Source organism: Rhinatrema bivittatum, chromosome 10, assembly GCF_901001135.1.
Source record: "Rhinatrema bivittatum chromosome 10, aRhiBiv1.1, whole genome shotgun sequence".
Classification (NCBI taxonomy): domain Eukaryota; kingdom Metazoa; phylum Chordata; class Amphibia; order Gymnophiona; family Rhinatrematidae; genus Rhinatrema; species Rhinatrema bivittatum.
In genome coordinates, this window is record NC_042624.1 from 86,515,852 (window position 1) to 86,542,428 (window position 26,577).

A 26,577-nucleotide genomic window follows, 5' to 3' on the forward strand; every position below is an offset into this window, starting at 1 on the left:
AGACACCACTGGACGTTGCTCATGTGATAGATGAATCGGTCTTCAAAGATCTGTAAATCAGCAATTGGGTGTTCTTCCACCCTGGTGGATCTATTCAAGGAGTAGCTTTGATATGGAGTCTTTTTAATAGGCATAAAATAAAGCAGTGTTTTGATTTAAATATTGAGTTAACATTATTGTCTAGTCTTATATATTTGTACATTCAAGCAAAGCTTACTGAGCTAGGAGTTTTGGGTGGTTAAGATTTGAGACCAAGATTATTCATATGAATTAGTAAATCCTTAAGGTCCAGGCACATGTATGGTGGAGACATATATTCTTAGAGTAGTCATAACCTACAGCCTTGGGGTAAAAATAGAATTCACGTTTCATCTAATCTGTCATGCTCAAATGTGGTGTTTTTTTCCATTCCTACTAGGAGATGACTACTTTGGGCTTTCCTTCATTATATGATGAACTTGGAAGCAAAAATGGGAGGCAAGAATTAAATGTGATATCTGTTATGAACTGTATAAATGAGCTGCTTCAGCTTCACCAGAAGAACATTAAAGCACGGGAAGATTCAGAGATACAGAGCTTGAAACAAGGCAGTGACCTGGAACACTTACACACCAGCAATTGTAAACTAAAGGTAGATGAGCAGCTGCTTTTTCATTTTTACACTAAAACCCCCCCATCCCTCTTATAAGGCCTCCTGCAATGTCCACAGGAGGAATGTACAATTGCTCCTGTCACATGGTGCCGGCTCAGCAGAGCCTCTCCTATACCCCGGTACATGAAAGGGCACAGTAAAGCTGCCAGTCAGTCAGCACTAGCAGGCAGAGTGATTTGGATATTGCTCCCCCCCCCCCCCCCCCCCCTTCCTTCAGACCTCAACTTGCCGAGAGGCTTGGTCTACTAAGTTCTGGAAGCTCAGGTGGAGGTGGGCTACATGTCAAGAGGCTGCTGTACCAGAGTGTCCCCTAACGGTAATTAAGAAGCGCTGATTGCCTCCGTGCATGAGCATACCAGCTGCCAGCACAAACTGCAACCAAACTGCCTCTTATATGTATAATATAGGGCTAGGAAAAGATGGTTTAATAAATGCTCTGGATGTGCCAACTAACTTGCAATACTGCTTTGTGACTCCTGCTCCAGATGGCGTGCACAGTTGCATTCCTCGGTGGCAAAGCGGGCTAGCGGGAAGCCTTCTCCAAGACTTAGCCTCAGCACTCCCGTGGCTGGCGGAGGTTGCCGTGGCAGTGGCAAGTCTTGCCTCCCTGGAATTGAGCACGTGGCACATCTAAGTTTCTGGCCTGACATGCAGGACCAGTTGTCCTAGTCACGTTTGTCAGTCCCCTTATCCCTGGGTTCTGTAGCTCCCAGGAGTCTCTGCTGTGAGTGAGTAATGGGAAAGCAGCCGCAAGAGGAAAGATTTCCAGTTAGGAGAGGGTAAAAAGCCACACTGCCCATGCCACTATCCAGCCACTGCACGTAAGAATGACTTACTCTTGCCAGACTAGATGTACTTCTAATGGGTAAAATGAAATGGGAAGAGATCAGCCTGCAAGACTGATGCAAACGCAGCTTTTCTTTTTCTTTCACATTGTATTGTATATCAGAAGTTGGTTTTCCAGTCATCCTCCACAGCTCTTCTTCCCTCTGGTCTGCTAGTGCCGTTCGTCCTCACAGCAGTGCGGGGGCGGGGCCCCCCACAGCCTTTCCCCACCTTCCCCGCTTGTCTTTATGTTAATAGCGCTGTGTGATGAGGGACCTCTCGGGTACTGCTCCTGTGGCCTGTTGGTTATGTGCATTCTGCTGACTACCAGAAGGCCCCCAATGTTTTGGTTGAGCTGTGCATTTTGTTTTAACCTCTGCCATTTTGTATCTTTTCCTTTTATTGTATTAAAAACAGTAATAGGTTTGAGTACACAGCTCTGTGAATGAATGCTGACCATACTCTTGTCTTTAGGATCAACTTGAAACCTCTAAAAAGGAGTTTGCTGCCCTTCAAGAAAGAGACAGGCAGCTACAATGTAAGAGCAAACACTTTCAGCAGTTGCTGAAAAATGAGAAGGAGGAGGTGCGTCTCATTTCTTTCTGCTCTCTCCAGTAAGATACTTAAGTCTGTTCAGTTTAGTGCAGGAACTAAACTGACAGGTTCTTGTGAGTTGTCCCCCCAATGGAGGGAGAACTGCCCTGTGCCAGGTAGCTCTGGCAATGTGACTGGAGCATATATAACGGAAGAAAACATTAGATTGAAATTTCATGTACCTCTTAATTTAGGAAAAGAGTAATGTATAGAAAAGAATGCTAGAGTATGTGGATGTTGGATTTTTAGCCCACCTTTCTAAGTACTCTGGGCAGCTTACTGCACTATTCAGGGAGGCAAGGCCCATCTAAGTGGGTACCTGAGGCAGTGGGAGAAAAGTGACTTGCCCAGGGAGTGTCTGTGAAAGAAATGGGATTTGAACCCAGGTTTTCAGCCCATTACTCTGACCGTTGGGCCTCTTTATTTCCATCAGTTTAAATACCAGCTCTTTGAGTGCTGTAAATGTAGAAAAATCTGTGCACAAACTAAAAATCACTGGTATAACACCATTGACCTGATATGCTCTAAATTTTCCTTTTGAAAGATGCCTAAAGTATAGATATTCAAACAATGTACATGTGAAAATCTGCATTTTTTTATTCATAGGGGAGGGGCTTGGGAGCTGAAATTTGATTTATATTGGTATAGTACAGTTTCCCAGCTTTTTTTTTTTTTGTTAATCCAAAGCACACCAAAAATGTGTAGCACACCAGCCTCCATGGAGCAGACAGTACAGATATGGAAAGGGCTCATATGGCCAAAATAAGGGCTAGTGAAGCACTGAAAGCCTTTAGTCTCTTCCAAAATTTAAAACAAAGGTAGAAAGGGAGCTGAGACATATATGAATCTGCCATGCTTGATCTGCACTTGTATATACAAGAAGCTGAAGAAGGGAAGTCATTGTGGTGCAGGTAGCCAGCTTGCTTTCCTTGGCTTCTGCATATGGCTGCCAAAGATCTTTGCTGCTGCTGCTCCCAAACCGTAAGTCGCATCCAGTGCTCAGTGCACAATCTTCCATCTCTCTCAACCTGGAGAAAGAGGCTGCAAGGACTTGTAGGAGGTTTAAGACAAGAAAGATGAGGAGGTGAGGTATGTGCTGCCCATTAATTACCATACTCCAGGGCTCATGGAGTATGGTAATTACCATACCATGGAGTAGGGTAGTACATGAAGCTCATGGAGTATGGTTGCACATGAAGCTCATGGAGTATGGTAATTACCATACCATGGAGTATGGTTGTACATGAAGCTCATGGAGTATGGTAATTACCATACCATGGAGTATGGTTGTACATGAAGTTCTGCACGTTTATGATCTGCCCCTGGTGTCTCTTGCTGAGGTGCTAAGAGCAGATCCCAGTCTGGATCTGAGCATCGGGCAGTGATAACCTTTTCCATGGCACACCTGACCAGCTCTGGAGGTGGTGTATGTGGCTATGATTTCTAATGTCCCAGAAGTTTGTAATTTTAGCTTTTGTAAAACTTAAAATGAATGCTTAATAGACTCAGGGATAAAATTAAAACAAAACAAAGTATCCGTTACAGATAAACGTAGGTCTTTAAATTTTCCTTTTCTTAGGTGCAAAAACTGCAAAGTATCATAGCAAGTCGTGCTACTCAGTATAATCATGACATGAAGAGAAAAGAACGAGAATATAATAAACTGAAAGAGCGTCTACATCAACTTGTGATGGACAAGAAGGATAAGAGAATAAGTAAGAACGTTGGCTGTACACATGGCTACAGTAACCTCTGATTCTTTATGAAGGGGAAATACTGGGAACAAGTTATGTTGTAGTACAGACATTACAAGATTCTTTAAGTTTGTCAGATTTATTTAAACTGTTTCCAACAGTTCAGATTGTCAAATCATTTTATAGACTTCTTAAAAATCTGTTTTCATGAACAGGCTTCCTGATGAAGCATTGTGTGAATAAGAAATGGTGACTTCCTTAAAGAGCTAAAACAGGGATTATAGTGGGTTTAATGTCCTCTGCCCCTTCTGGAGAATGTGGCACGTTCTCATTTTGTGGTGGTTACTGTTTCCATGACATTACTAAGGTGTTAGGCTGAAATAGAGGGGAGCAGAAGCTGTTGGCGCCTGCCATGTGCACCTGATTGTAGCTGCCTACTCTGTGCTGAAGCAGATCCTAGGATCCCTCTGTCCATGAATCTGCAAGTTTCAGGTGTTCACCGTGACTTGTTTCCTCATGGCTTTAGCTGTACAATGTGGTTTTTGATAAACTTTTCTCTATATGGTTTCACGACTTTGCTATCCTTATAAGGTGGCTTCTTGAATGCTTCTCTTGCAGGGAGGATGCAGCATAGTTGAAACTTCATATTTAGATTATTTTTTACTTTGAACAAGATTAACCAGTTTGGCATCAATCAGTTGTATAAAAGGAAGCTAGACAAACTTATTTTTCCTTCTTCCCCCCCCCCCCCACCCCTGCTTTTTTCCCAGTTTTGGACATAAAATGTTTGGGTACATTTCCTTGGTTGAAAGAAGAGCTGCTTATTCCCTGTACGTACCCGGATCAGTCCAGACTCCTGGGTTTTGCCTCCCCTCCAGCAGATGGAGACAGAGGTTTTAACGGACTCTGCCCTATACCCCGAGGTGCCACCTAGAGCCTATCAGTATTTCTCTGTCTCCAGCAGATGGTGGAGGTGCAAATCCCTTCAGTCTGGTTTAGCTAGTTTGTACTTTTAAAGTTTTAGGATTAGCATTTAGAATTTGGTTTGTTTTTTTATTCTAAGGCTTGCAACTTATTAAAAAAAAAAAAAGCGGATAGTATTTAAGCCTCTTGGGGAGGGTGTGGGGGGGTCAGGTCCTGGTAGGACCATCCCCCCTGGTATTAAAGGCTGCAAAGCAGGGGGCTGAGGACCCAGTAACTGCCAGTGACTGAGGGTGATACCGAGGAGCCCGGTTAACTCACCCTCAGAAGGAAGGAGCGCAGAGCCTTTAAAAAAAAAAAAAAAAAGCTTCAGGTACTTTTTATTTTTACGGCCTGCCCAGGGTCCTCTTCGGCTCCTCCCTCCCTCTCGCTGACGCCTTTCAGACTGGCTGCGTACCACCGAGCTCCCGGGCTAAATTTAGTCTGCTGATCGTGGTGCGGCCTGCTCCGCAGACGTTTGTTCAGAGTGCCTCTCGGGAGAGGAGGGAACCTCAGGGAGGTCTGTGAGGGGAAATCCCCACAGCAGTGGCTCTAAAATGCGCCGAGAGCCTGGGAGGCTCAAGTCACGGCGCCAGCCATCAGACCCGTTCCTGCTCAGGGCGGGAACGGAGGCCATCTTAAAAACATTCAGAGGTCATGAGAGAGCGGCTCTGGGGGAAGGGAATTCCCCACCACCTTTTTCACTGGGGCCTCCAGGGGGGGGCGAGTCGCATGCAGATCAGGAACATTCCTCAGGAGTCTTCTTCATTCTCCGATTTTGTTTTATTGCTCCACAAGGCCTTTAAGACCCGGAAAGCAGCTAGACGTCAGGATATTAAGGTCCCTCGTACAACTCCAGCATCTTCGGTGCCTGGAAAGGAGGTCTCCGATCTATAGCATCATAAGTCCCCACTGTGCACAAACTAGATGTCAAGTAAGAAACTTGGAATACTTCAAAACTAATTCAAGAAGATTTGGATGTGAAAATGACTGTCAATGGATTTATTTTCAGAAACGAAGAAGAAATGTATAAGGTGGGATCCACAAAATCTAAATGCCCTCTCAGGTCTATTTCTTGTCCAGTGGTCAGTTCTTCATCAGACCATTCGGATGATGGGGAGACCCTTCTGCAGGGGCCTGATGTGGACCAGGCTACCAAGCAAGCGGGTACGCCTATGGTGAAAGGTGATGATCCAAACGTGGTACGCTTGTTCCGGAAGGATGAATTAGGACCTCTCATCCCAGCTATTCTGGAAGAGTTGGAGATTGAAGTCCCTCGGGAGGATTCACGACTGAGTGCTGTGGATCTGGTGATGGATGGACTCGGGTCCAGCTCGGTCCTTTCCCTTCCATATGTCAGTTATTGGCATCTTGTTTGTGAGTGGAACACTCCAGTCCTGGGGCTGAAAGTCAGCTGAGCTATGGACAAATTGTACCCAGTACCAGAGGAAGCCTTGGACCTTCTGAAAGCGCCTAAGGTGGATGTGGCAGTGACAAAAGACCACCATTCCGGTGACAGGAGCCACAGCCCTTAAAACTTGTAGGCTGCCTATGCCCCTAGTTTCGGCTCTAGGGGCATAGGCAGCCATGTGCAGCAGTTTTGCACTGAGGGCCAGCCTCAGTTGGGTGGTTTGTTTCCTGCATGGGGCTAAGCATCTGCATCTTCCGGTTCAGAACCCCTGTCTCTCGTGGAAGCTGAATCTGGTGCTCCGAGCCGTTGAAGCAAGCTACCCTAAAGGATATGACATTGAAGGTCGTCTTCCTCGTGGCTATCTCCTCCGAGGTGTGTTTCGGAGCTTCAGGCCTTATCTTGCAGGGAGCCCTTCTTACGGATTTCTGAAGCCCGGGGTATCCTTGCAGACAGTTCCCTCTTTTCTCCCGAAAGTGGTGTTCTCCTTTGATTTGAATCAGTCGGTGGAGCTTCCTTCTTTTGCAGACCTAGATTGTTCTACTACAGAGTCTAGGGATTTAAGAAAGATGGACGTGAAACGGGTGTTGCATTACTTAGAGGTCACGAACAGGTTTCGTCTCTTGGACCATCTGTTCGTCCTGTGGAGTGGTCCCAGAAGGGGTCATAAAGCTTCAAGGGCCACTATTGCGCGCTGGCTGAAGGAAGCTATTGTTTCTGCTTACCTAGTTCAGGGCCGTACGATACCTGTGGGTCTTAGGGCTCATTCTACTCTATCGCAAGCAGCCTCGAGGGCGGAATGTCAACAGGTGTCGCTGATGGAAATTTGTCAGGCAGCTACTTGGAAATCTATGCATGCTTTTGCCAGGTATTATCGCCTAGATGTCTGGGCACCAGAGCCCGGTTCCTTCAGGGCTAGTGTACTCTGAGTGGGACTTTCTCAGTCTCACCCTGGTTAGGGAAGCTTTGGTTCATCCCAGGAGTCTAGACTGATCCAGGTATGTACAGGAAAAGGAAAATTGGTTCTTACCTGCTAATTTTCATTCCTGTAGTACCACGGATCAGTCCAGAGTCCCATCCTTGGGGAAATGGAGTCTGCTCAGCTGGTTGTTTTGGTTTTTTTTTTTTTTTTATATTCTGAAGATTTATCAAATGTTCTTATGCTATATGCCCCCCTTTACAGGATAAGAGTATGGGCATGGTTTCGTTCATTATGTTAAGAGTTTTCATTCCCTCTGCTCTTAGGGTGGAAAGTTTGGTTATGGTTTAATCTTTCTGCTTGGGTACAGTATAATACAGGCTCTAGGTGGCACCTCTGGGTATAGGGCAGAGTCCATTAAACATATGTCTCCATCTGCTGGAGGGGAGGCAAAACCCAGGAGTCTGGACTGATCCGTGGTACTACAGGAATGAAAATTAGCAGGTAAGAACCAATTTTCCTTTCTCTTTACGAAACTTAAAATGAAATGTAGCAATGCCACTCTCTTCTTCCAGAGTTGGTGCTTTTTATTTTTTACCCTGTGAGTTTCATTCTCTGGGGGGGGGGGGGGGCTTTCATTTTTGTTTGAATTAAAAATCTATACTGAGGGGAGAGAGCTGATCCTGCAATAAATGCACCTATGTACACTTGTGTTTATAGTTTGCTTGGTGAGATTTTCTTTCAATATTTTCTTTTTTTTCTTAATGATAGCCATCGACATTCTGAACTATGTTGGGAGAGCTGATGGGAAGAGAGGTGGCTGGAGAACTGGCAAAACAGATGCCAAGTAAGAAACTTGGAATACTTCAAAACTAATTCAAGAAGATTTGGATGTGAAAATGACTGTCAATGGATTTATTTTCAGAAACGAAGAAGAAATGTATAAGGTTTTGCTGGGTGACTATGAGCAACGCCAAAAAGAACTAATGGTGGAGAATGCTGAGCTGAAGAAAGTCCTTCAACAGATGAAAAAAGAGATGATGTCTATCCTGGCCCCTCAGAAACCCAACCAGAAAGGCAAAGACGGCTCTAGCGCAATAAATGGGGAGACTGCAGACAACCTAGTTAGTTAACCAAGTTGTGGGTAATATCCTGAGTAAAAATCTGATTGGGCAGAATCATGGCTGCTGATTTATATGAAAGTACAGGAAACTACTCTTCAAGTGATCATGGTATGGTGTTAAGGAAAGCAACAGAGAGCATAAAAGACTTAGATGGTTTTAAAATCTCTTTTACCATGTTGGAGGCAGTTAAACTATTCCAGAGGATGTAATTTCAGTCTATGCGTAGTTGGGCTGATGGTATTTCTCTAATGACCCATAATATCACCTTGAGATGTAGTTGCCAGACAGTTCATCTGTCTTTCTTTTTTTTTTAATACAAGAAATCTGTAATGCCCAAAGCTTGGTTTCTCATTTGCTGTCAGCACAGCGCACACTTCATAAGTTAATTTCCTTTGTTACAAAATATACCAGACACAAGCTTTATTCACTAGCTTAAAATATCAAGGGTGGAGTGTTGTAATTTTTGTTGTGTTAAGTTCATTTATGGACAGATCATAGCTTTTTGGGCTGCCAGTCATGTAGGCTGGAATGATTGGGTGGGTGTTTAATAGATTACAATTAAAGCTAGTGTGGGAAAAACCTGGGACTTCACTCACCTCACTTGCCAGTATTTTCTTGGGTCTCGATCTAAGAAACCTATCTGGTAAATGCCCAGCTAGACAGGCTTGTAGATCATATCCAAGATCAGTTTTTGCCCTATCTGTAAATGGACTTTGATTAGCTGTTTGTTTTTTTTGGGCTACACTTGAAGTTTCTTGCTACTTCTTCTTACACAGATTTTGTCAGACAACGAGGAAGATGCTGGAGACATCAGCAGAGAGAGCATGTTTGAACTTTCCTGTGCAACTGTGAGAGAACAGCTTACTACCTGTATACGGCAGCAGTGGAGAATGCTAAAGAATCATGTTGAGAAATTGGATAATCAAGGTAACCGAGCTAGAAGACTGAAATCCTCCGGCTGTGGGTGGAGTCGTCTTTGTTTCACTGCATGGCACTTTGTGCAGTCTGTCAGTGAAGCAGTGTGGATGGTGGGCAGCGCGATAGGGCGCTCAGGACGTGGGCACAGGGAAACCTTGCACCAGAGCCTCTGCATGTGTCCGCCGAGGATAATAGCAAAGCATAAGATACCTCTTTCATCATATTTTGTGCCCATTTGTCTGAAGACACTTTGGCCAAGGTACAAGGAACATCAGCAGTAGAAGATGATAAAATGTCACAATACCAAAAAGTATAAAACAATGACCCAAATCTACAGGAAGGCCTCAGAAAAATTTTAACCAGTTTCCTAAAGTGAAATAAATGGGGACCAGACAAGCTTCAAGGCAAGCTCTAGATTTTGTGGGGTTTTTTTTTTAATAGTGCTTATCAGGTGTAAGTAGCACTGAAAGACTCCTGACAGTCTCTGCTCTACACTGGCTTACTTGCTTCAGTACTCTGGTTCACAATTTAAAAAAGACATTAAATTCATGTGCTTGTTAAGGAGCAAAATTATAGCATCCAGAATGATTGGAACTTTAATCTTTTTTTTTTTTTTTTTATTTTTGTGTTTCTGCTAAATTGGAACTGGGCTTCTGGGCAGCCAGTAAGTGTCTCTGAGCAATGGCGAGGGATATGAATGCTGCTGCAGAGCATCGCCAGGCCCATGGATTGAGCCTGGATCTTTCATGTACCAGTTGACAGCACTTGCCACCAGGCCAGCCTGTCTCTGGAACTTTAACCTTGTGTTCTTGCTTTTGTAAAGTTCTACAGTTTTATCTGGGTGACATCCCAATGAGAACTTAAGCTATCTGTTCATTCATTAAAGTACTCTCCACAGAACCTCTTGAGTGCTAGTTCCCTGTATGTACCCAGGTCAGTCCAGGCTCCTGGGTTTTGCCTCCCTGCCAGCAAACGGAGACAGTTTTACTGACACTGCTACTTAACCACGTGTGCCACCTGCAGTCCCTCAGTATTTCTCTGTCTCCAGCAGATGGTAGATGGTGCAAAACCTGCAGTTCTGCAGTCTAGCCAATTTTTTTAGCCTTCTTCCCAGAGGGGTTTTTGGGTCCTGGTGGATCCTTCCCTGTCTAGTTGAGGTGGACGAGCTTGGGGATTGGTGACCTTCTTGTGTACTCGGTCCTTTCAGATCCCTCTCCTTCACGAGGCTGCTGAAGTGGCTGAGACTCAGAGTATCTCTTCTCAGGGGCAGCCTTACCTTTTTTTTTTTTTTTTTTGCACATCTGTTTTCCAGCCTTAGGAGAAAGTTTAGGGGCTCTGGACAGTGCTTTAATGAACAGAGCCTGAGTACTAGATATTTTTCATCTGACATCCAAACTATTTGGATTTCATGTATGCAAATTTGTGGTTACATAGAATACTGATCTTTAAAGCAGTACATGATTTGCCCCTCTGCCACTGTTCTGCTTTGAAAACTTATATTCCAACATGCTAGCTGCAATCAGAGTAGACATTTACTGGAGGTACCAACTTTTCATTATCTAAGATTGTGTGAGACCAGAAAGAGGGTGTCTGCAGTTGTAGGTCATACGATGTGGAATTGGTTACCTGGGAACTTGAGAGCCAAGACTTTTGTATAAAAACATTTAGGAAAAAACTAAAGGACTATTTGTTAAAGGTTTTGGCAGCTAATGGCATGAAAGCTAAGCGGTTTGTAATAGGCTGAATTGACCTCTCCTATTTTTGTGGGTTAGTTTTGTGTGCACTGTTTTATGTATTGTATATGTTTTAGTGTAACTTGCCTAGGCTTTTAGGTGGTGCAGGATAGATTTATTTTAAATAGTTTCCATTCTCAGTTTTCTAGTATTGAGTATCTAAGATTGGGGATGCTGCACTTCAGGAAACTTGTTGCTATGCAAATAAGCAAATATTTGGTTAAAATAAATTCACTAGCTACTTTTGAAAAACTTTTTAAAATTTTGGCTTCTCAATAGTATCACTGGTACAAGTGGGAACAGTGAATCACAAAGATATGATTTCAAAAGAAGACCATGAGCAGGAGATACAAGAACTAAAGGAAGAAATAAAGCAGTGCAAAGAAATGATTAAAACTCAACAGCAGCTTTTACAGGTAGGCTGTCAATATTTAGTATATGGCAAACTGCTGCTGACCCCCAAAGATGGACTCTTAATTCCACTCTCTAAAGGCAAGCTAATCTGGAAGTTTAAATTGACTAGAGGTGGCTATTGTGCCCCCTGCCTTTCATTGCCCTGTTGGAGATCTGCTAGGCTTTAGTCGTCAGGGCCTCGTACACTGCTTCAGAGGTGATGCTCTGTGCTAGGGGGTGGCTAGGATGCCCCTGCTCTTCTCATCTCTTTAGGGGAATAGCCACTCCCCTCCCTGGCTGAGCAGTGGCAAAGTAGCCTGTTTTTTATGTTGCTGGGGAGAGTTCAGGCCTCTATAGATTTGCCATAGGAAAGCTCCTACAGGAAGCTGGTTCACTTAGAGCAGTGTCCTCCATTTTGAACATAGAAAACAATTTTAGATTGTACTGCTGCTTAACCTGTATACAGTGTTTTGGAATACTTGTGTGAGCTTTTAGACTTGTATTTTTGTTTGGAAAGTAGTCTTAAATGTTTCAGCAGCATTCGTTCATTAAATTGTCGTCTTCTAGCAACAACTTTTGGGTCCATGTGATGACGACACTGCCATGCTCTTACGTGACTGTTACTTGCTGGAAGACAAAGAGCGGCTCCAGGAAGAGTGGAAGCTATTCAGTGAGCAAAGGAAAAACTTCGAAAGGGAGCGCAGGAGTTTTACAGAGGCTGCTATTCGCCTAGGGCATGAGGTATTCAGCTTTAGCTTTCAGAATATTGGCTTAAAAAGGTTAAGATTGTGGTCTGGGCCTGGCGGATTTTAGCTTTATAAGGACAACCAAGATTGAATGGTAACTGGACTGTGGCTGGCTCTACTGGGGTTTGGATGGAGCAGATTAGGTGGTTGTAGCACCTGTGTTAATACGCCCCTCGTCTGCTTACCCCGTTCACCTGTTCTAACACTCTTTGTCTTAGAGGAAAGCGTTTGAAGAAGACCGAGCAGCTTGGCTCAAGCAGCAGTTCCTGAATATGACTTCGTTCTATGATCATAAGCACCCTGAATATGGGAGACTGCAAAGTGCCTTATCAGGAAGTGAGTTCAGCAGATTTTGAATTTTATCAGGGATTGTTTGCTTTTTTTTTTTTTTTATCTTTTGGCCTCGCAGCCTGTTCCTTTAGGCTTTGTTTACTGGGAAGCAGGAGCCCCTGTGTTTGAAGTCATGAGCCTTTGACCACAGCTTGATCTGGGTTTTTTCCCTCTTATATCCCCTCCTCCTCCTACCCCCACTTTGTGGTGACTGGGCTGTCCTTTGCCAATCACCTGGCTGTAGTATGACTGTGTATCCCAAGTCTGGTTTCTAGGTAGTGCTGTTAGAGAAGGACCCTCTCCCTCCTGCCAAGGACTGAATGCTCTGCCTGGAACTGGAATCCAGGCCCTTCGTTTGGCAGCGTGTAGAGATGTGAATCGGAACCAGAATCGGTTCGGATTTCAGTTCCGATTCACATCTCTAGCGTGTAGTACTGCTGCAGAGCCACTGGGTGCACAATAGAGCTTAGGTTTTCAAGTATCTGTAAACTTTATGAAGGTGAATATGGACCTGTGGCATCAAGTATAAACTTATCAGGCACATCCATGGGTGTGCCTGGAGAAGGTATTAGTTTAAACTTCAAGATTTTAATCATTACAAAGGCTTTACTTTTGTAAATCACCTTGAATCTACTGTCTAGGCAGTATAGAAAATTTTTTTAAAGTAAAGAATAAATACATATATTGAGCTAGTAAGTCATGAACAAAGTGAAACATGTTAAGCAGAGGGAAAATACTGTGTGGCAGGTACACATGCAGTATGATTTGTAAACCTAAAAACACTTAAAGATGAACAAGGATGTTGCTTATCAATTTTTCAATTAACTAGTGATTTACCTTGTAACTGGAGCACACATTCAAATGGGAAACTGCTAAACGTCTTTACATGGCAAACCATGCCAAGTCACTCTAAGCATGGATGTAGTACACACAGTAATGGGTAAAAAAACCCCCATCAATTTGACTAAACCACTGTTGGTAAGGAGGGAGATTCCTTTTAGCCAGCGGCCAGATCAGAGTGTTAGATGCACAAGTCTCATGTTTGCCTCATGGAAATTCTCTGCAACAAGCTACAAATGTAATCGTATACCCATGCTAATATGCAACTGCCCAGTTCAGATAGCGGGGATTTTGCAAGTATATTTTTTTTTTCTTAATTTTTGTCTGAATAAGGAGGTGGGAAAAATACAAGCACTACTATAAATAATGGAAATACTAGCATAACCAGCTTTTTCTTTTTTATCCACAGAGAATAAAATCTGTTTCATGTGGCTTTGCAATTGTAGGTAGATGGCAATAATTAGGCCATAGTAAACCAAGTGCATCTGTAATCACTTTAAATACCACCAGAACTGTCTTATATTTAAGTGATTTCCAAATTAGGTTTAAATATTTAACAAAAGCTAATCAAATAGAAGTAGCTGCAGGGTAAAGTGTCTGAGAATGCCACAGGGACTGACAGCTACACTTTCTGGCCCTTCCAATAACATGTACACAAGCTACTGTTGGGACCAAGGCTTGTATGGCTACTTAGATTTTTTTTTTTCTTGCTTTCTCCCATTTAAGTCATGGTAAAGCTGGAGTAACATATCATACAATGCACAAGAGAACACTGGTGTACTGATTGGCTAGCTTGACCCGCTAGTCCATTGATTGTAATGTAGTTTCTGACTTAGAACCCTATAGGTGTATTGGAGTTAAAGAAACTTGCTACTATAGGAAACTGAGATGCTGTTAGCTGGTCATGAACTCTGCCTCATAATACTGGGAACATAGTTCATTGCATCAAGATTTTAGTAAGCATTACTTTGGAGATCAGGGAACTGTGATGTGTTTGATACACGTGGGGACTTTATGGAAAGAATCCTGGATACTATAGAAAATGTGGCAGTCTAAAGCTTGTCCTGGGTAGGGTTTAATTGCAATCCTGGGCTCTGATAATTTCAATGTTGCCACTGTTTGCTTAGAAATAATTTTTAAAATGAATGGAACTGATTTTTATTACCTTTTTTTAGGTCCTGAACAAGATAATCAAAAATCTCACCCAAGGCATTCTCAGAAGAAGCCTCATGGATATGTAGCAGGTGCTTCTAGGTGCACACCTAAATATTTGCCAGCTACACCTGCAGAGCTTTGCAAAGCAACCTATCTTATTCCCGATGACAGGTACAAACCAACGCCACCATCTGATAATGAGCATATTTCTGTAATGTAACATTGCATTCACCAGACTTGCTGTTTGACAGCATGAAACATTTGCTAGAAGCAGAGCTTAGTTCATTGGTGAAATGGGGTCTTATTTCAATGTAAATATATTTAATAAAACTATGTTCTGTTCCAGCCCTTCAGGAAGCATACCAAAACGGAGAAGCACTCCTGACAGCAAAGCATGGACTGGCAGCGACTTCATGAGTTTGAATTAGTCTCTTTCCCAAACTGTTGCAGTTTTCTGTAAGCTTATGGCGTACAAATGTTTCACAAAGAAGATAAAGGCAAATTGCCTTTTATGTGTGATCTTCATTTTTATCCAGAAGAGTTTTTTTGACCTGTTTCATTGATTGGGAGGAGAGGGATAATCCCACAAATGTTTCTATGGAACCAAGAAGAACTTAAACTTTTATCTATTTGCTATTGACTCCCTTTTTCCCTAACTTATGGTCCAATATTGGTGTGTCGTGCACAGTAGTACATTTTGAAACTATCAAAGCTTTCTATACTTGTAGTAACAGAAGTTGTTTCTGTGAATGGAGGAATGTAAGATTCTAGGTCATAAATTAAAGCACTAGAGTCTATATCCTGAATGTTTCTGATACAAAAAGTAGCACTTTGAGAAACTTGTTTGATATGTATTGTACAGTAAATTGTCATGTCATTTGAAAGCTTTCTCTACTTGAATGTACATTGTAGATTTTCAGCAAAGCAATCTTTATATTTATAGATGTGATTTTATACGTTTACATTTTTCAAATGTTGCATGATGTGCAGATCTTTATGAAGGTTTATAAATATTATTCATTAAGCTCCTTTGAGTATGAATCACAGTATTTTACAGGCCAACTTGTATGGATTGTTCTGTGGTGACTGTTCAAAAGCAATTGCCATCACTGAAATGATTTTTAACTCGTAAAGAGATGTTAAAACTTAACTAGGAAATAAATGTGATATGTTTGGGAAGAGCGTTGTATTTATAGCTTGCTTGCTTCACTGCTGTATGGGTTCCATTAATATATCCATGACCCATACCCAACCACATGAGAAGTGGCAATGCCTGGTGCTGGCTCCCTCTGCCTTGCAAACTGTGGTCCCTTGGGAGGATTTAACCAAAGACTACTCTAACAGTTTCTAGTGGCTAGTCAGAGTAGCACAAAGATAGCTACATTCTGCTTTTCAGTCTACCTTTCTACAGAATGTCAGTACTTGATGTATACATACAAAGATTCAAGAGGAAAATTTAAATACTGAAGCAGCTGTATGGACATAAGGCCTGATAGGCATTTATTCAGAGGATGCCTTCAAAAGATGAAAAGCATCTACATTTTGTTGTTGTTCTTCTGTGCAACTTTACAAAACTAATAAGAGTGCAGTTTACTGAATGTGAAATAAAAAACCAGGTGACCATTTTCTTGGTGGTGGCTTGGTAGAGGTAGCAATATGCATATTCAGTGAATATTCAAGTTGAGATTGTTTTGGGGATGCCCTTCATTGAGGTGTCATCTTTTTGACCAGTTGAAAATGAGTATGGATTTCTCTGAAAAGTAGAGGACATGTGGTATTAAGAGTTTAGAAAGTTGGGAGCATGAACACCACGATAAAGGCTTTAGCCTGTTTTTCACTACTGAAATTTATACAGTTTGTACCCCCTTCCAAAACAGTTACCTTTTTGTTGCTTTACAGCCTTTGTTCCATGTAACTACACATCCTACCCGACAACTGCCACTTGATAAAATATAATTCAGCATTCCTGAGAAAATGACATGGAAGTAAAAATGGAATAGCTTGGCTAGTTCCACCAGAGCTTTAAGATCTTTGAGAATTCACCTGCCTCTTATGTTCCACTGTAGAACAAGGTCAGAGGTAATGCAAAAACTGGCCATAAGGGATGTTCTTTCAATTTACGAGGATGAAAACTATTGAAATGCAGCAGCATGTTCTTACCTGTCTGCTTTCTATAAACAGATGTGAACACGTGGCCAACCTTCTGCACTAGGATATCCAAGAAAGGTAAACTGGACTCATGATGCTAAACTGTAAACTCTAGGTTCCTGAACATACCCAGATCAGTCCAGAGAAGTGGGTTGTGTATCCCTACCAGCAGATGGAGTCGGAGAGCAAAACTTTGGGCACTGTCATAAATACAAGAGTGCCACCTACAGTCCCTCAGTATTTCACTGACTCCAGCAGTTGGTAGAGGTGCGCTACCTGCAGTCTGTTATTTTTGTGGGGTTTTTTCAGTGTAGTTAGAAATTTTGGGTTTTTTCTTTTTTTTTTTTTTCCTTCTCGTTTTCTTCCTGAGGTGTTAGGCACCTTCGTGGGCCATCCCTCAGTGGACGCTGGGCGTCCGGGGGATTGGGAACCCCTGACTGAGTTTCGCCCGATCCGGCTCGGGGAGTAAAAACTAGGGGCTCCTAGTCTTCCTACCCCTGAAGCTGCTCCCTTGATCCCTGCTTGAGTTGGCTCCATAAAGTTCAGTTTAAAAAAAAAAAAAAAGGGTCTCTTAGGTGTTTTAAGCTGAGGTAAGGAGTCTGCTTCAGGGGAGCCTGTTGTCCAGAGGCTGTTGGGGCAGTGTGTCAGGGTTGGAGCTTCGGTTTCTTCCACTCCCGGGGCTCCGGGGTGTTGGTGAAGAGAGGGTGTAAGTCTGCCATGCCCAGACCGCGTTTTCAGCACGGTTGCTGCGTCGGGGCCTTTTTTTTTTTTTTTTTCTGGTTTACAATATTTTCCCGTGCCACCGGCAGCACGCACAGCTGTCAGGACTAGGCCTCTCCTCCGCTCACAGTTTCTAATGACCTGCATGGCACTGCAAACCAAATCGGCTGCCTGCCGCGAGTGTGGAGCACACGGGCAGGACTTAAATGCGGCATCCCTTTGTCCTTCTTGCTCCTCCGAGTTAGCAGGCTCATCTGAGTCTGGCCCTCCCTCGCGGGGGGGGGGGGCGGGGGGGGTGACTCATACTGCGGATCGCAGAAGGAGGAATCACAGTCCTTTCGCTGTGGTCACCGCTCCGGTAGGGACTCTGGACACCTCAGTGCAGGAACCAGTAAGCCTGCCCAATGAAGCCACAAGCACCCATTCCGCTGTCTGAGGCAGATTATCCAACTTTTACATGGAATGGGCAAGAATTACCTCGGACCGCTGGGTCTTGGAGGTATTCAGACGGTTATGCCCTGGAGTTCATTCGTCCAGTTCGGGAGGTGTTCATGGAGTCCCGCATGGTCTCTCACAGCAAACATGAGGCGGTTCAGGATACCCTGCAACACCTTAAGCTCAGAGCCATGTTCCTGGTTCCACAGGGGTGGGAATGGTATTCGGTTTACTTTGTGGTTCCCAAAAAGGAGGGTACCTTTCATCCAATCCTCTATCTTCAGGTCAACTGTCGTCTCCGGGTCCCTTGTTTTCGCATGGAAATCCTGAGGACAGTAATGGATGTGGTGCGAAAAAGGGAGTTTCTGGCATCCCTGGACCTCACTGAGGCGTATCTTCATATTCCAATCTGACTGTGTCACCAGAAGTTTCTGCGCTTCAAGGCCTTGATAGGGCTCGAAACTGGAAGTGTTGACCCATTTGGTCTCGCAACAGCGCCTCTGATTTTCACCAAGGCGATGGTAGTGGTCGCCGCCTTTCTTCACAAGGAGGGGATTTTAGTCCATCCTTATCTGGACAACTGGTTGGTTCAAGCCAAGTCATGGTGTGACTTTCAAAAAAAAAGAGGCTACCCTCCAAACTGGATGACTGATCAGAGAGGCAACCAAAAGGCTAGTACTAACGTTTGAAGGCTGCAGGCCCCTGCAGCAAAGACTAGTTAAAGTTTGCATATGATATCCTAAATCTTGCCTTATATGGTAGCAGTCCACTAAGGCAGCTATTACTCAAGAAATCCCACCTTGAATTCTGTTTTACATACTTCAAACTTTTGGGATACTGTAGCACTGTGTCAAAAGCTTTTGTGTTCTGATGAAACTAAATAGAACCTGTTGGCCTGAATGCAAACTCATGTTTAGAGCAAAATTAAAACGGCACATCCCGCAGAACATCCACCTTACCATAAAGCATGGGGGTGGAAGCATCAGATGAGGGGGATATTTCTCAATGGCAGGGTCTGGGGTACTTGTAAGGACTGAAGGGATGAGGCATGGAGCCATGTACAGAAAACTCCTATAAAGAAACATGCTGCCCTCTACAACAAATGTAAAACTGGGCTCAAAGGTCACCTTTTAGCATGACAATGACCCAAGCTGCTCTGCAATGGCCAGGGGCACTCCCTAAGTGAACTTGATTAATAGCAGTTAATGGATTTCTCTTAAACCCAGCTACACTAACTACATCCTCTGGCAACACATTCCAGAGCTTAATTGTGCATTGAGTGAGAGAATTTTCTCTGAATAGTTTTAAATGTGCCCCATGCTAACTTCATGGAATGCCCCTCTACTCCTATTATCCAAAAGAGTAAATAACAGATTCACATTTTACCTGTTCAAGACCTCTATGGTATCCCCTTCAGATGTCTCTTCTCCAAGCTGAACAGCCCTAACTTCTTTAGCCTCCCCTTTATCATTTTAGTTGCCCTTCTTCAGTGGAACTCTTATCTTTTTTGAGATGCGGCAACCAGAATTGTGCATCTCACCATCAAGTGATAGACTGCCGCAGCACACTGAGCTGACAATTTCAATGTAATATCCACTATGATGCCTAGATCTCTTTCCTGGGTGGTAGCTCCTAATATGGAACCTAACATTGTGTAACTACAGCCAGGGTTATTTTTCCCACATTAAATTTCCGCTGCGATTTGGATGCCCAATCTTCCAGTCTTGCAAGGTCCTCCTGCAATTTATCACAATTCTCTTGTGATTTAACTGCTCTGAATAATTTTGTATCTGCAAACTTGATTACCTCACTTGTCATATTCCTTTCCAGATCACTTAGAAATATATTGAAAATCATGGGCCAAGTACAGATCCCTAAGGTACTCCACTGTTCAGCTTCCTCCAGAAAATTGACCAATAAATCCTACTTTATTTCCTGTCTTTTTACCAGTATGTAATCCACAAAAGGACATCACCTCCTATCCCATGACTTTTTAGTTTTCTTAGAAGCCTCTCATGAGAGACTGTCAAACACCTGAAAGTCCAAATACACTACATCATCTTCATCCATGTTTGTTTAACGCCTTCAAAAAAAATAAATCCATGCTATGTTCCATTAAACCATGTCTTTCTATGTGCTCTGTGATTTTGATCTTTAGAATAGTTTCAACTATTTTTCCTGGTGCTGAAGTCAGGCTCACTGGTCTATAGTTTCCTGGATCACCCCTGGAGCCCTTTTTAAATATTGGGGTTACATTGGCCACTCTCCAGTCTTTCAGGTACAATGGATGGTTTTAATGATAGGTTTCCAATTTTAACTAATAGAGATGAAATTTCATTTTTTTAGTTCCTTCAGAGCCCTGGGGTGCAACCATCTGGTCTAGGTGCTTTGCTACTTTTTAGTTTGTCAATGTGGCCTACTACATCTTCCAGGTTCACAGTGATTTGGTTCAGTTCATCTGACTCGTCAGCCTTGAAAACCATCTCTGAAACCAGTATCTCCCCAACATTCTCATTAGTAAACACAGAAGCAAAGAATTCTTTATTCTTTCTGCAATGGCCTTATCTTCCCTAAGAGCCCCTTTATCCCCTCGGTCATCTAACAACCCAACAGACTCCCTCACAGGTTTCTTGCTTTGGATATATTTTTTAAAGCTTTTATTATGAGTTTTTGCCTCTATGGCCAACTTCATTTCAAATTCTGTTAGCCTGCCTTATCAATGTTTTACACTTAACAATGCTTGTGCTTTTTCCTATTTTCTTCAGATGGGTCCTTCCAATTTTTAAAGGATTTTTTTGTTAAAATAGCCTCTTTCACCTCAGCTTTTAACCATGCCAGTAATCATTTTCCCTTCCTTTCCACCTTTCTTAATGAGTGGAATAAATCTGGACTGCACTTCTAAGATGGTTTAAAAATACAATGTCCACATCTGTTGTATACTTTTAACCTTTGTAGCTGCACCTTTCAGGTTTTTTTCCATTTTCCTCATTTTATTGAAGCTTCCCTTTTGAAAATTTAATGTTAGAGCTGTAGATTTACTTATTGTCCCCCTTCCAGTCATTAGTTCAAATTTGATCATGTTACGATCACTACTGCCAAGTGGCCCCACTGTTACCTCTCTCATCAAATCCTGCGTTCCACTAAGAATTAAATCTAAAATAGTTCCCTCTCTCGTTGGTTCCTGAACCAGTTGCTCCATGAAGCAGTCATTTATTCCACCCAGGAACTTTATGGCTCTAGCATGTCCTGATGTTACATTTACCCAGTCAATATTGGGGTAATTGAAATCTCCCATTATTACTGCACTGCCAAACTGGTTTGCTTCCCTAATTTCTCTTAGCATTTCATCATCTGTCTGACCATTTTGTCCAGGTGGATGGTAGTATACTCCTATCACTATACTCTTATCTATCCCTGCTTCCTTCCCACCCCATGTACAATCTTCTCTCTGTGCTGTAATCTCCCTGCCTCTCTACCTCCACCCCACCTTAACATATAGTCTCCCTCTCCCTACCTTCATCACCCTTAAATATCAAATGTATGTTAAAAAAAAAAATGTAGATCTCCCTCCATTTCCCAGTATTTCAGTTTTCTACTTCACTTTCCCTAGCTAAATCTCCAGCACTTTGGGCCCATCAAATGCGAAATGCCTCATCTTCCTCTGTTGTAGGGAGACACTCTCACCTATGAGTTATGAGACCATGTGCTCTTATGGCTTTGTACTACAAAACTGGTTCTGCATAGCAGAGGAATCTGATGAGCTATTATGTGGCACTGCTGCCAGCTGGATGCACTGGTGGTGGGTGGGTGGTTAGAGCTGGAGTTTCCCCACCCCCTCTTGTTTCATGGTGCCCTGGGCAACTGCTCAGCTCACCTTACCATAAGGCCAGCTCTGAGAGGGAGCAGCTTCTGCCTGTTTTACTGCGTTTTATATTATCAGTATCTGTGCCCTGCTATAGTCCTCATGACACAAGGTGGCAGCTGTAATCCATATTCATCTGCTTGTTAATGATAGGAGTACGTTTTGTTTTTTGAATGCACAGATTTATTTGGAAATCAAAGGTTTACATTGTTTGATTTTTACAAAATAATTTATCAGTCAGAAGTCTGAGTGTTCATAATACAGCGTTAATCATCTGAAGTCATGAACTGTTTCCTCAGAAGCGAGAGAGTATCTTGGTTTGTGCAGAAGTGCTCTATGCCGCACATTGTAGGGCATCACAGGAGCATGCAGTGTGGGCATCAATTGTATCCATCAGGTCTTCAGTCTTCTCCAGCATCGTCCCCCTTTCTAGCAGGTCGATGGAGGCATCTGTAAATTAGAATAATAGTAGCATGGTGGAATAAACTTTATCTTGCCATTAGATGTTCATGTGCCAGTATACATGGCTGTACTGTGGTCCTTTTGGAAAGCAATGCATTCCCTTATAAAACAATTTTAATTTTGGAAGTAAAAAAATTAAATTGCAGTGCTTGGTAAAGGAAGCAGGTGTTGCATGCTGATGGCCTAGGGCCCAAATTGCTCTGATTCTCCCAGCTCAGACCTATGGGAGAAAGGCCAATCCTAGCCAACTTCTTGCTTAAACATATAAGAACGTACATAGTGCTGTTCGTACATTTCTTTACTCGTGATGGTATGAAAGCAGTCTTGCAAAGATTCTATAATGCAGGGCTTGGGCCACACCTAGCCTGTTGGCTTTTCAGGATATCCACAATAAATATGCATGAGAAGATTTGCATACTCTGCTTTCATTTTACGCAAATTTCATCTCATGATTTTTTAGTAGGCATAGCCTGAAAACCTGTGTTGAAGCCAAACTCATTTAAAAGGAGGATAAAGTAAGGAACATTAAAAAAAAAAAAAAAAAAATCAGGACATTAAAATATGTTTTACTTAGGGCTGTGCCTGGTAAAATGCATTAATAACTGTTCTGCTGAATCCTGAGCATTATTCTGTACTAATATGGAAAGGGAGAGTGAGTAAAACACTTTCAAAGTTAGGCATAGTAAATCTGTGGGCTCCTGCTAAGCATCCTTGCTGTCTTCCAGTAGATGCAAAGATTTTACTTACCAGCTGGCAAGCAGTGGAAGCCGACAGAGACGGGAGTAGTTTGGGTTGGTGAACATCCTTTCACACAGCGTAAAACGGGCTGAACCGAGTAGCAGTTGGACATCTCGCCGTCAGTGCCAATTGGTTTCTCGAGTTTCACCAGCGTCGGCTCCAGCTTACAAGCTGTAAGAGAGCTTAGTATTAGCAGTAAGCTATGTGAAAGAACAGTGCTACAGGCCTCAGCTTGTTACTGATTGGGGAATAGGTTTACAAGATGTTCTTCGAGAACGTTAGGCAGAGTACATTACTACGTGCAATGTCTGGCTCTGTGCGTGTTGCCTTACCTCTTTCTGTATCCACATCCATTGTATTTTATGACCTTTTTTCTAAAGGTTCTAAGTGAGATTTTCACACCGAAACCTTATTTGTTCTGTGATTTGTTTTTAGTTTACTTTTCCAGCTGAAAAATGTCTATATGACAAGTACTGTAAAAATATAGGCAACAAACTATAAAAGGAACATAATAATACTAAGGAAGAAGGTGCTGTACAAGTGCTAGCAAGAAAATAACCTCCCAAGTGTAGGTCTTACCAAGGTGTTTAGGGTGGAGATATTAAATAATACTTTGATTTTCTAGGCTATCTGGAAGCCAAAGGTGCACTATTCTGGATGTGAGGCTGGGAGAATACAATCATAAAGTCTATGGTGGGGCAGCATGAAAGTATTTGGCAAGTGTTCTGTTCACATGGCCGGTGGGAATTACCCATGCAACTCAAAAGCTGGCACGCATCTTATGGCTGTGGTCCTCTACTACCGCAATCAGATAGGGGCCCTGTGGTATATACATAGCACAGCCAGTCTGTTTATCACAGAAAAGATCAAGTGGTCATACTTCCAGAACAGGACTCTTCTGGCAGGATCCAAGACTGAGCAAAGCTCACTGCATCTTTGGCTGTCTCTCCAGTAGGTGTAGAATACTCCTGTCCCACCTCATCATCATGGCGGCCGCACACACCACACATCTTTCCTTTCATCCACAGAGCAGTTTCAACCTATAGCAATGCAAAGCACATGTTTTGAGTATGACTGCATGGAATGCTATGAATAATCACTGGGCCTAAAGGAGCAAGTACCTTGCTTGTCTTTCCATCATAGTAGAGTTTGTTAAGGCCAAGGTCCGATGCCTCTAGATACAGCCCTTCACCTTCCATTTTAATCATGATTAATGGTTCTGAAACAGACCATGGATTAAAAATATTTATAATGTGACTCTAACAGTTGCTTAATAGCTTTTCATGCATGAGCAAAGACCAAATCTACCAATACGGCTGCTACTTTTGCATATTTGCTGGTACATAAAATGTTTCTGCATAGGTCGTACATATATAAGCAACAAAGAGAAGCCATTTCGAACCCATAGCGCTTTCTTTTGCAATGACATATTCCAAAGATGCATCGCACAGCAGAACTGTGCTGTGGCTTACCAGATGTAGACTCATATGGGAGACTATCCAGTGGTTTTTCTATGCCGTTAATCATTAGCTTCAAGCTCCCAGCTGAAGGGAACATGTCAATGCCACTGCAGGAAGAAGAGAAGAGATGTTGAAGCAGCCTTATTTCAAAGATAGTCTGACCCCTCGCCACTGGCTCTAGAACAATTTTTCTTCAGAAATGTAAGATGGTTATTAACCTCTACTATTCCCATACAAAATTACTGATGGTTGAACTTCATGGTTTTGTTAATACCATCTTGAAAAGTATTTGTTTTTAAATCTAACTTTTGAACTTGAAGAAGAGTTATTGCTACTTTCAGATTAATTGCATTTTTCTAAAAGTTGGTTTTTTTTTTAATGCCTGGTACATTTTTTTAATTTTACATAATTCCATTATTGCACTAAGTAATGGTCTGCATTAGCCTCTGTGAAAAAGCATGTTAACCTACCAACTTTGTGCTTTGCTATCCATGCATGATAGTCAAGATCTTTTGCTTTCTAGTTTAATGCAGTTGGGTTGAGTTACGCTTATCTGAAAATCAAAGATGAGCTTTAACTACTGATTCCTGCAGATTTCTCTCCTACGCTGCGGGCAGAGTGCCATTATCTGCACAAGGAAAGTACTGCACATGGGGAAAGGACAGAGGCTGTACCTACAAAAAAAACCTCACAGACCCTTTTAAGTGCAAGCAAGAATCTGTGTTGGGAAGTCTAGCAAAGATCCCCACACAAGTACATTTAAAACCCTGCCCTTCCTTTTGAAGTACTTACTGACTGCCAAGTTTAATATTAAGTGCTTTGTAGTCAGGAGACTCTTCAGCTTTCTTCATCATCACTATGAACTTCACTTCTGGGCTACAGTCTTGGGCCAGATGTGGTAACAGTTTTCCTAGCATTGTGTAGTCAAATTTAACTCCATTGAAGGTTGTGATTGTATCTTGGGTTGCTGTGCAGCGACCTGGAAAAATATTTACATATATGAATATTAAGTTTATAAAGCAAGCTTTTCAGTTTAACATCAATAACTATTTGAAAGAGTTGCTTGAGTTAATGAAACCAGGGTTCAAATCCCACCACTGCTCCTTGTGACCTTGGGCAAGTCACTTTATTCTTCATTGCCTCCGGTACAAACATTAAGATGAATTTTAAAAGACCAGCGTGCATGCATAAATTGGGGGATGCGGGAATAAGTTGGGCTTGTGCGCGCTGAGCGGATTTTAAAAGCCACTGAGATATGTGCACATCTCACTCGATCTCAAAACGGGGCGGGGTGCAGGCGCGCTTTGGACGGACCGAGAGATGTGGTCTGTCTCTTTTTATGCACTGATGTCTAGGGCCGTGCATCTTTACTTCTGCTAGGGACCAGCCTTAGGTTTTTAAAAAAATAAAAAATAGCGAGATCAGAGGAGTTTAAGGGGTCTGGACCAAGTGGGTGGAACACAGGCTATCTAATTTTGGGGGCTGGCAGGATCTAGCTGGTAACTGGGCGAACTGGTGAATGAACTGGTAAAACTGGCCATACCCTCTTTTAAAATTCCCCCATTTGCATGGTAGGATTGGGATTTTTGCACACTTAAAATTGGGTGCGTGGTCAGCTTATTTTATAACATAGGCGCACATGTGCATGTATGTTATAAAATTGACGCGTCCTTGGGTGCACCCGCGTGCCTGTTTGAAATTCACCATCTCAGACTGTGAACCCTCTGGGGTCAGGGAAATATCTACAGTACCTGAATGTAATCCACTTTGAAGTGCCAAAAAGTGGAATATAAATCAAATTAGCAGGATAATTTAAGATTTAACCATTTTTACCTGTAATCAAATTTGTGTACATGACACCTGATTAAACTAGGGACTTGGGTTTTTCAAACTCTATATTTATCCCCACCTGTACTACAAACAAGTCTGGTTTTCTGAGTAACCGACACCTGCAAATTAGTTTAAAATGTATTTAAATTAGAAATCCTATGTAAATATGTCACATTTATTGTGGATCCACTGACAGCCAGACCTGTTTGCAGACCTCAAGCATCAGAGCTGGTCATCCCTGATCTATTCGTTGGGCTCTTCCAGTCTGATAGAGAACATGATATGAGCAGGAGATTATTCTGCTCCTTTAACCCCTGCTCAAATCAAATAAAAGGTACCCTGGTTATTGCTTCCCATTTACATCTACTTGCATTATTAGCGGAAAAAGAAAAAATAAATCTAGCATTAAATCTTAGGGGCTGCACTTCCTATAAGATGCACCATCAATCGCGCTGGATTTGTGATGGCGGCTGCTGCTGCTGCTAACTGGCTGCCTCCTAGGAGTCTGCTAGCAGCTTGACCGGAAAAGACGGCCACAAGGTGACAACAGTCCCCCAAAGACTCATCTGCAGCACGCTTTGCTCAGTGTAGTTGCTTTGGCAAGCCGGTAAGGGCATCAGGCAGAGAGCAG

At 42.7% G+C, this 26,577-nt stretch overlaps 2 protein-coding genes across 7 annotated transcripts in view; one reads left to right on the forward strand and one right to left on the reverse strand.

Moving 5' to 3' along the window:
* The window catches only part of SSX2IP (SSX family member 2 interacting protein), a 49,663-nt gene extending 34,193 nt beyond the window's left edge, over positions 1-15,470 (forward strand). For all 6 annotated transcript variants that reach the window (XM_029618133.1, XM_029618137.1, XM_029618135.1 and 3 more), the window contains exons 4-14: positions 419-631; positions 1,952-2,062; positions 3,651-3,786; positions 7,824-7,899; positions 7,978-8,176; positions 8,953-9,103; positions 11,107-11,243; positions 11,788-11,961; positions 12,185-12,302; positions 14,312-14,462; positions 14,638-15,470. In XM_029618133.1, coding sequence (XP_029473993.1) covers positions 419-631; positions 1,952-2,062; positions 3,651-3,786; positions 7,824-7,899; positions 7,978-8,176; positions 8,953-9,103; positions 11,107-11,243; positions 11,788-11,961; positions 12,185-12,302; positions 14,312-14,462; positions 14,638-14,719 — 1,548 coding nt within the window. In that variant the 3' untranslated portion in view covers positions 14,720-15,470. The remainder of the gene's footprint in view (positions 1-418; positions 632-1,951; positions 2,063-3,650; positions 3,787-7,823; positions 7,900-7,977; positions 8,177-8,952; positions 9,104-11,106; positions 11,244-11,787; positions 11,962-12,184; positions 12,303-14,311; positions 14,463-14,637) is intronic.
* Positions 15,471-21,622: 6,152 nt separating this feature from the next.
* LOC115099809 (vitellogenin-A2-like) overlaps positions 21,623-26,577 on the reverse strand; it is a 38,592-nt gene continuing 33,637 nt past the window's right edge. The window contains exons 31-36 of the mRNA XM_029617658.1: positions 24,909-25,095; positions 24,129-24,223; positions 23,778-23,875; positions 23,537-23,696; positions 22,666-22,827; positions 21,623-21,906 (exon numbers count right to left, since the gene is read on the reverse strand). Coding sequence (XP_029473518.1) covers positions 21,791-21,906; positions 22,666-22,827; positions 23,537-23,696; positions 23,778-23,875; positions 24,129-24,223; positions 24,909-25,095 — 818 coding nt within the window. The 3' untranslated portion in view covers positions 21,623-21,790. The remainder of the gene's footprint in view (positions 21,907-22,665; positions 22,828-23,536; positions 23,697-23,777; positions 23,876-24,128; positions 24,224-24,908; positions 25,096-26,577) is intronic.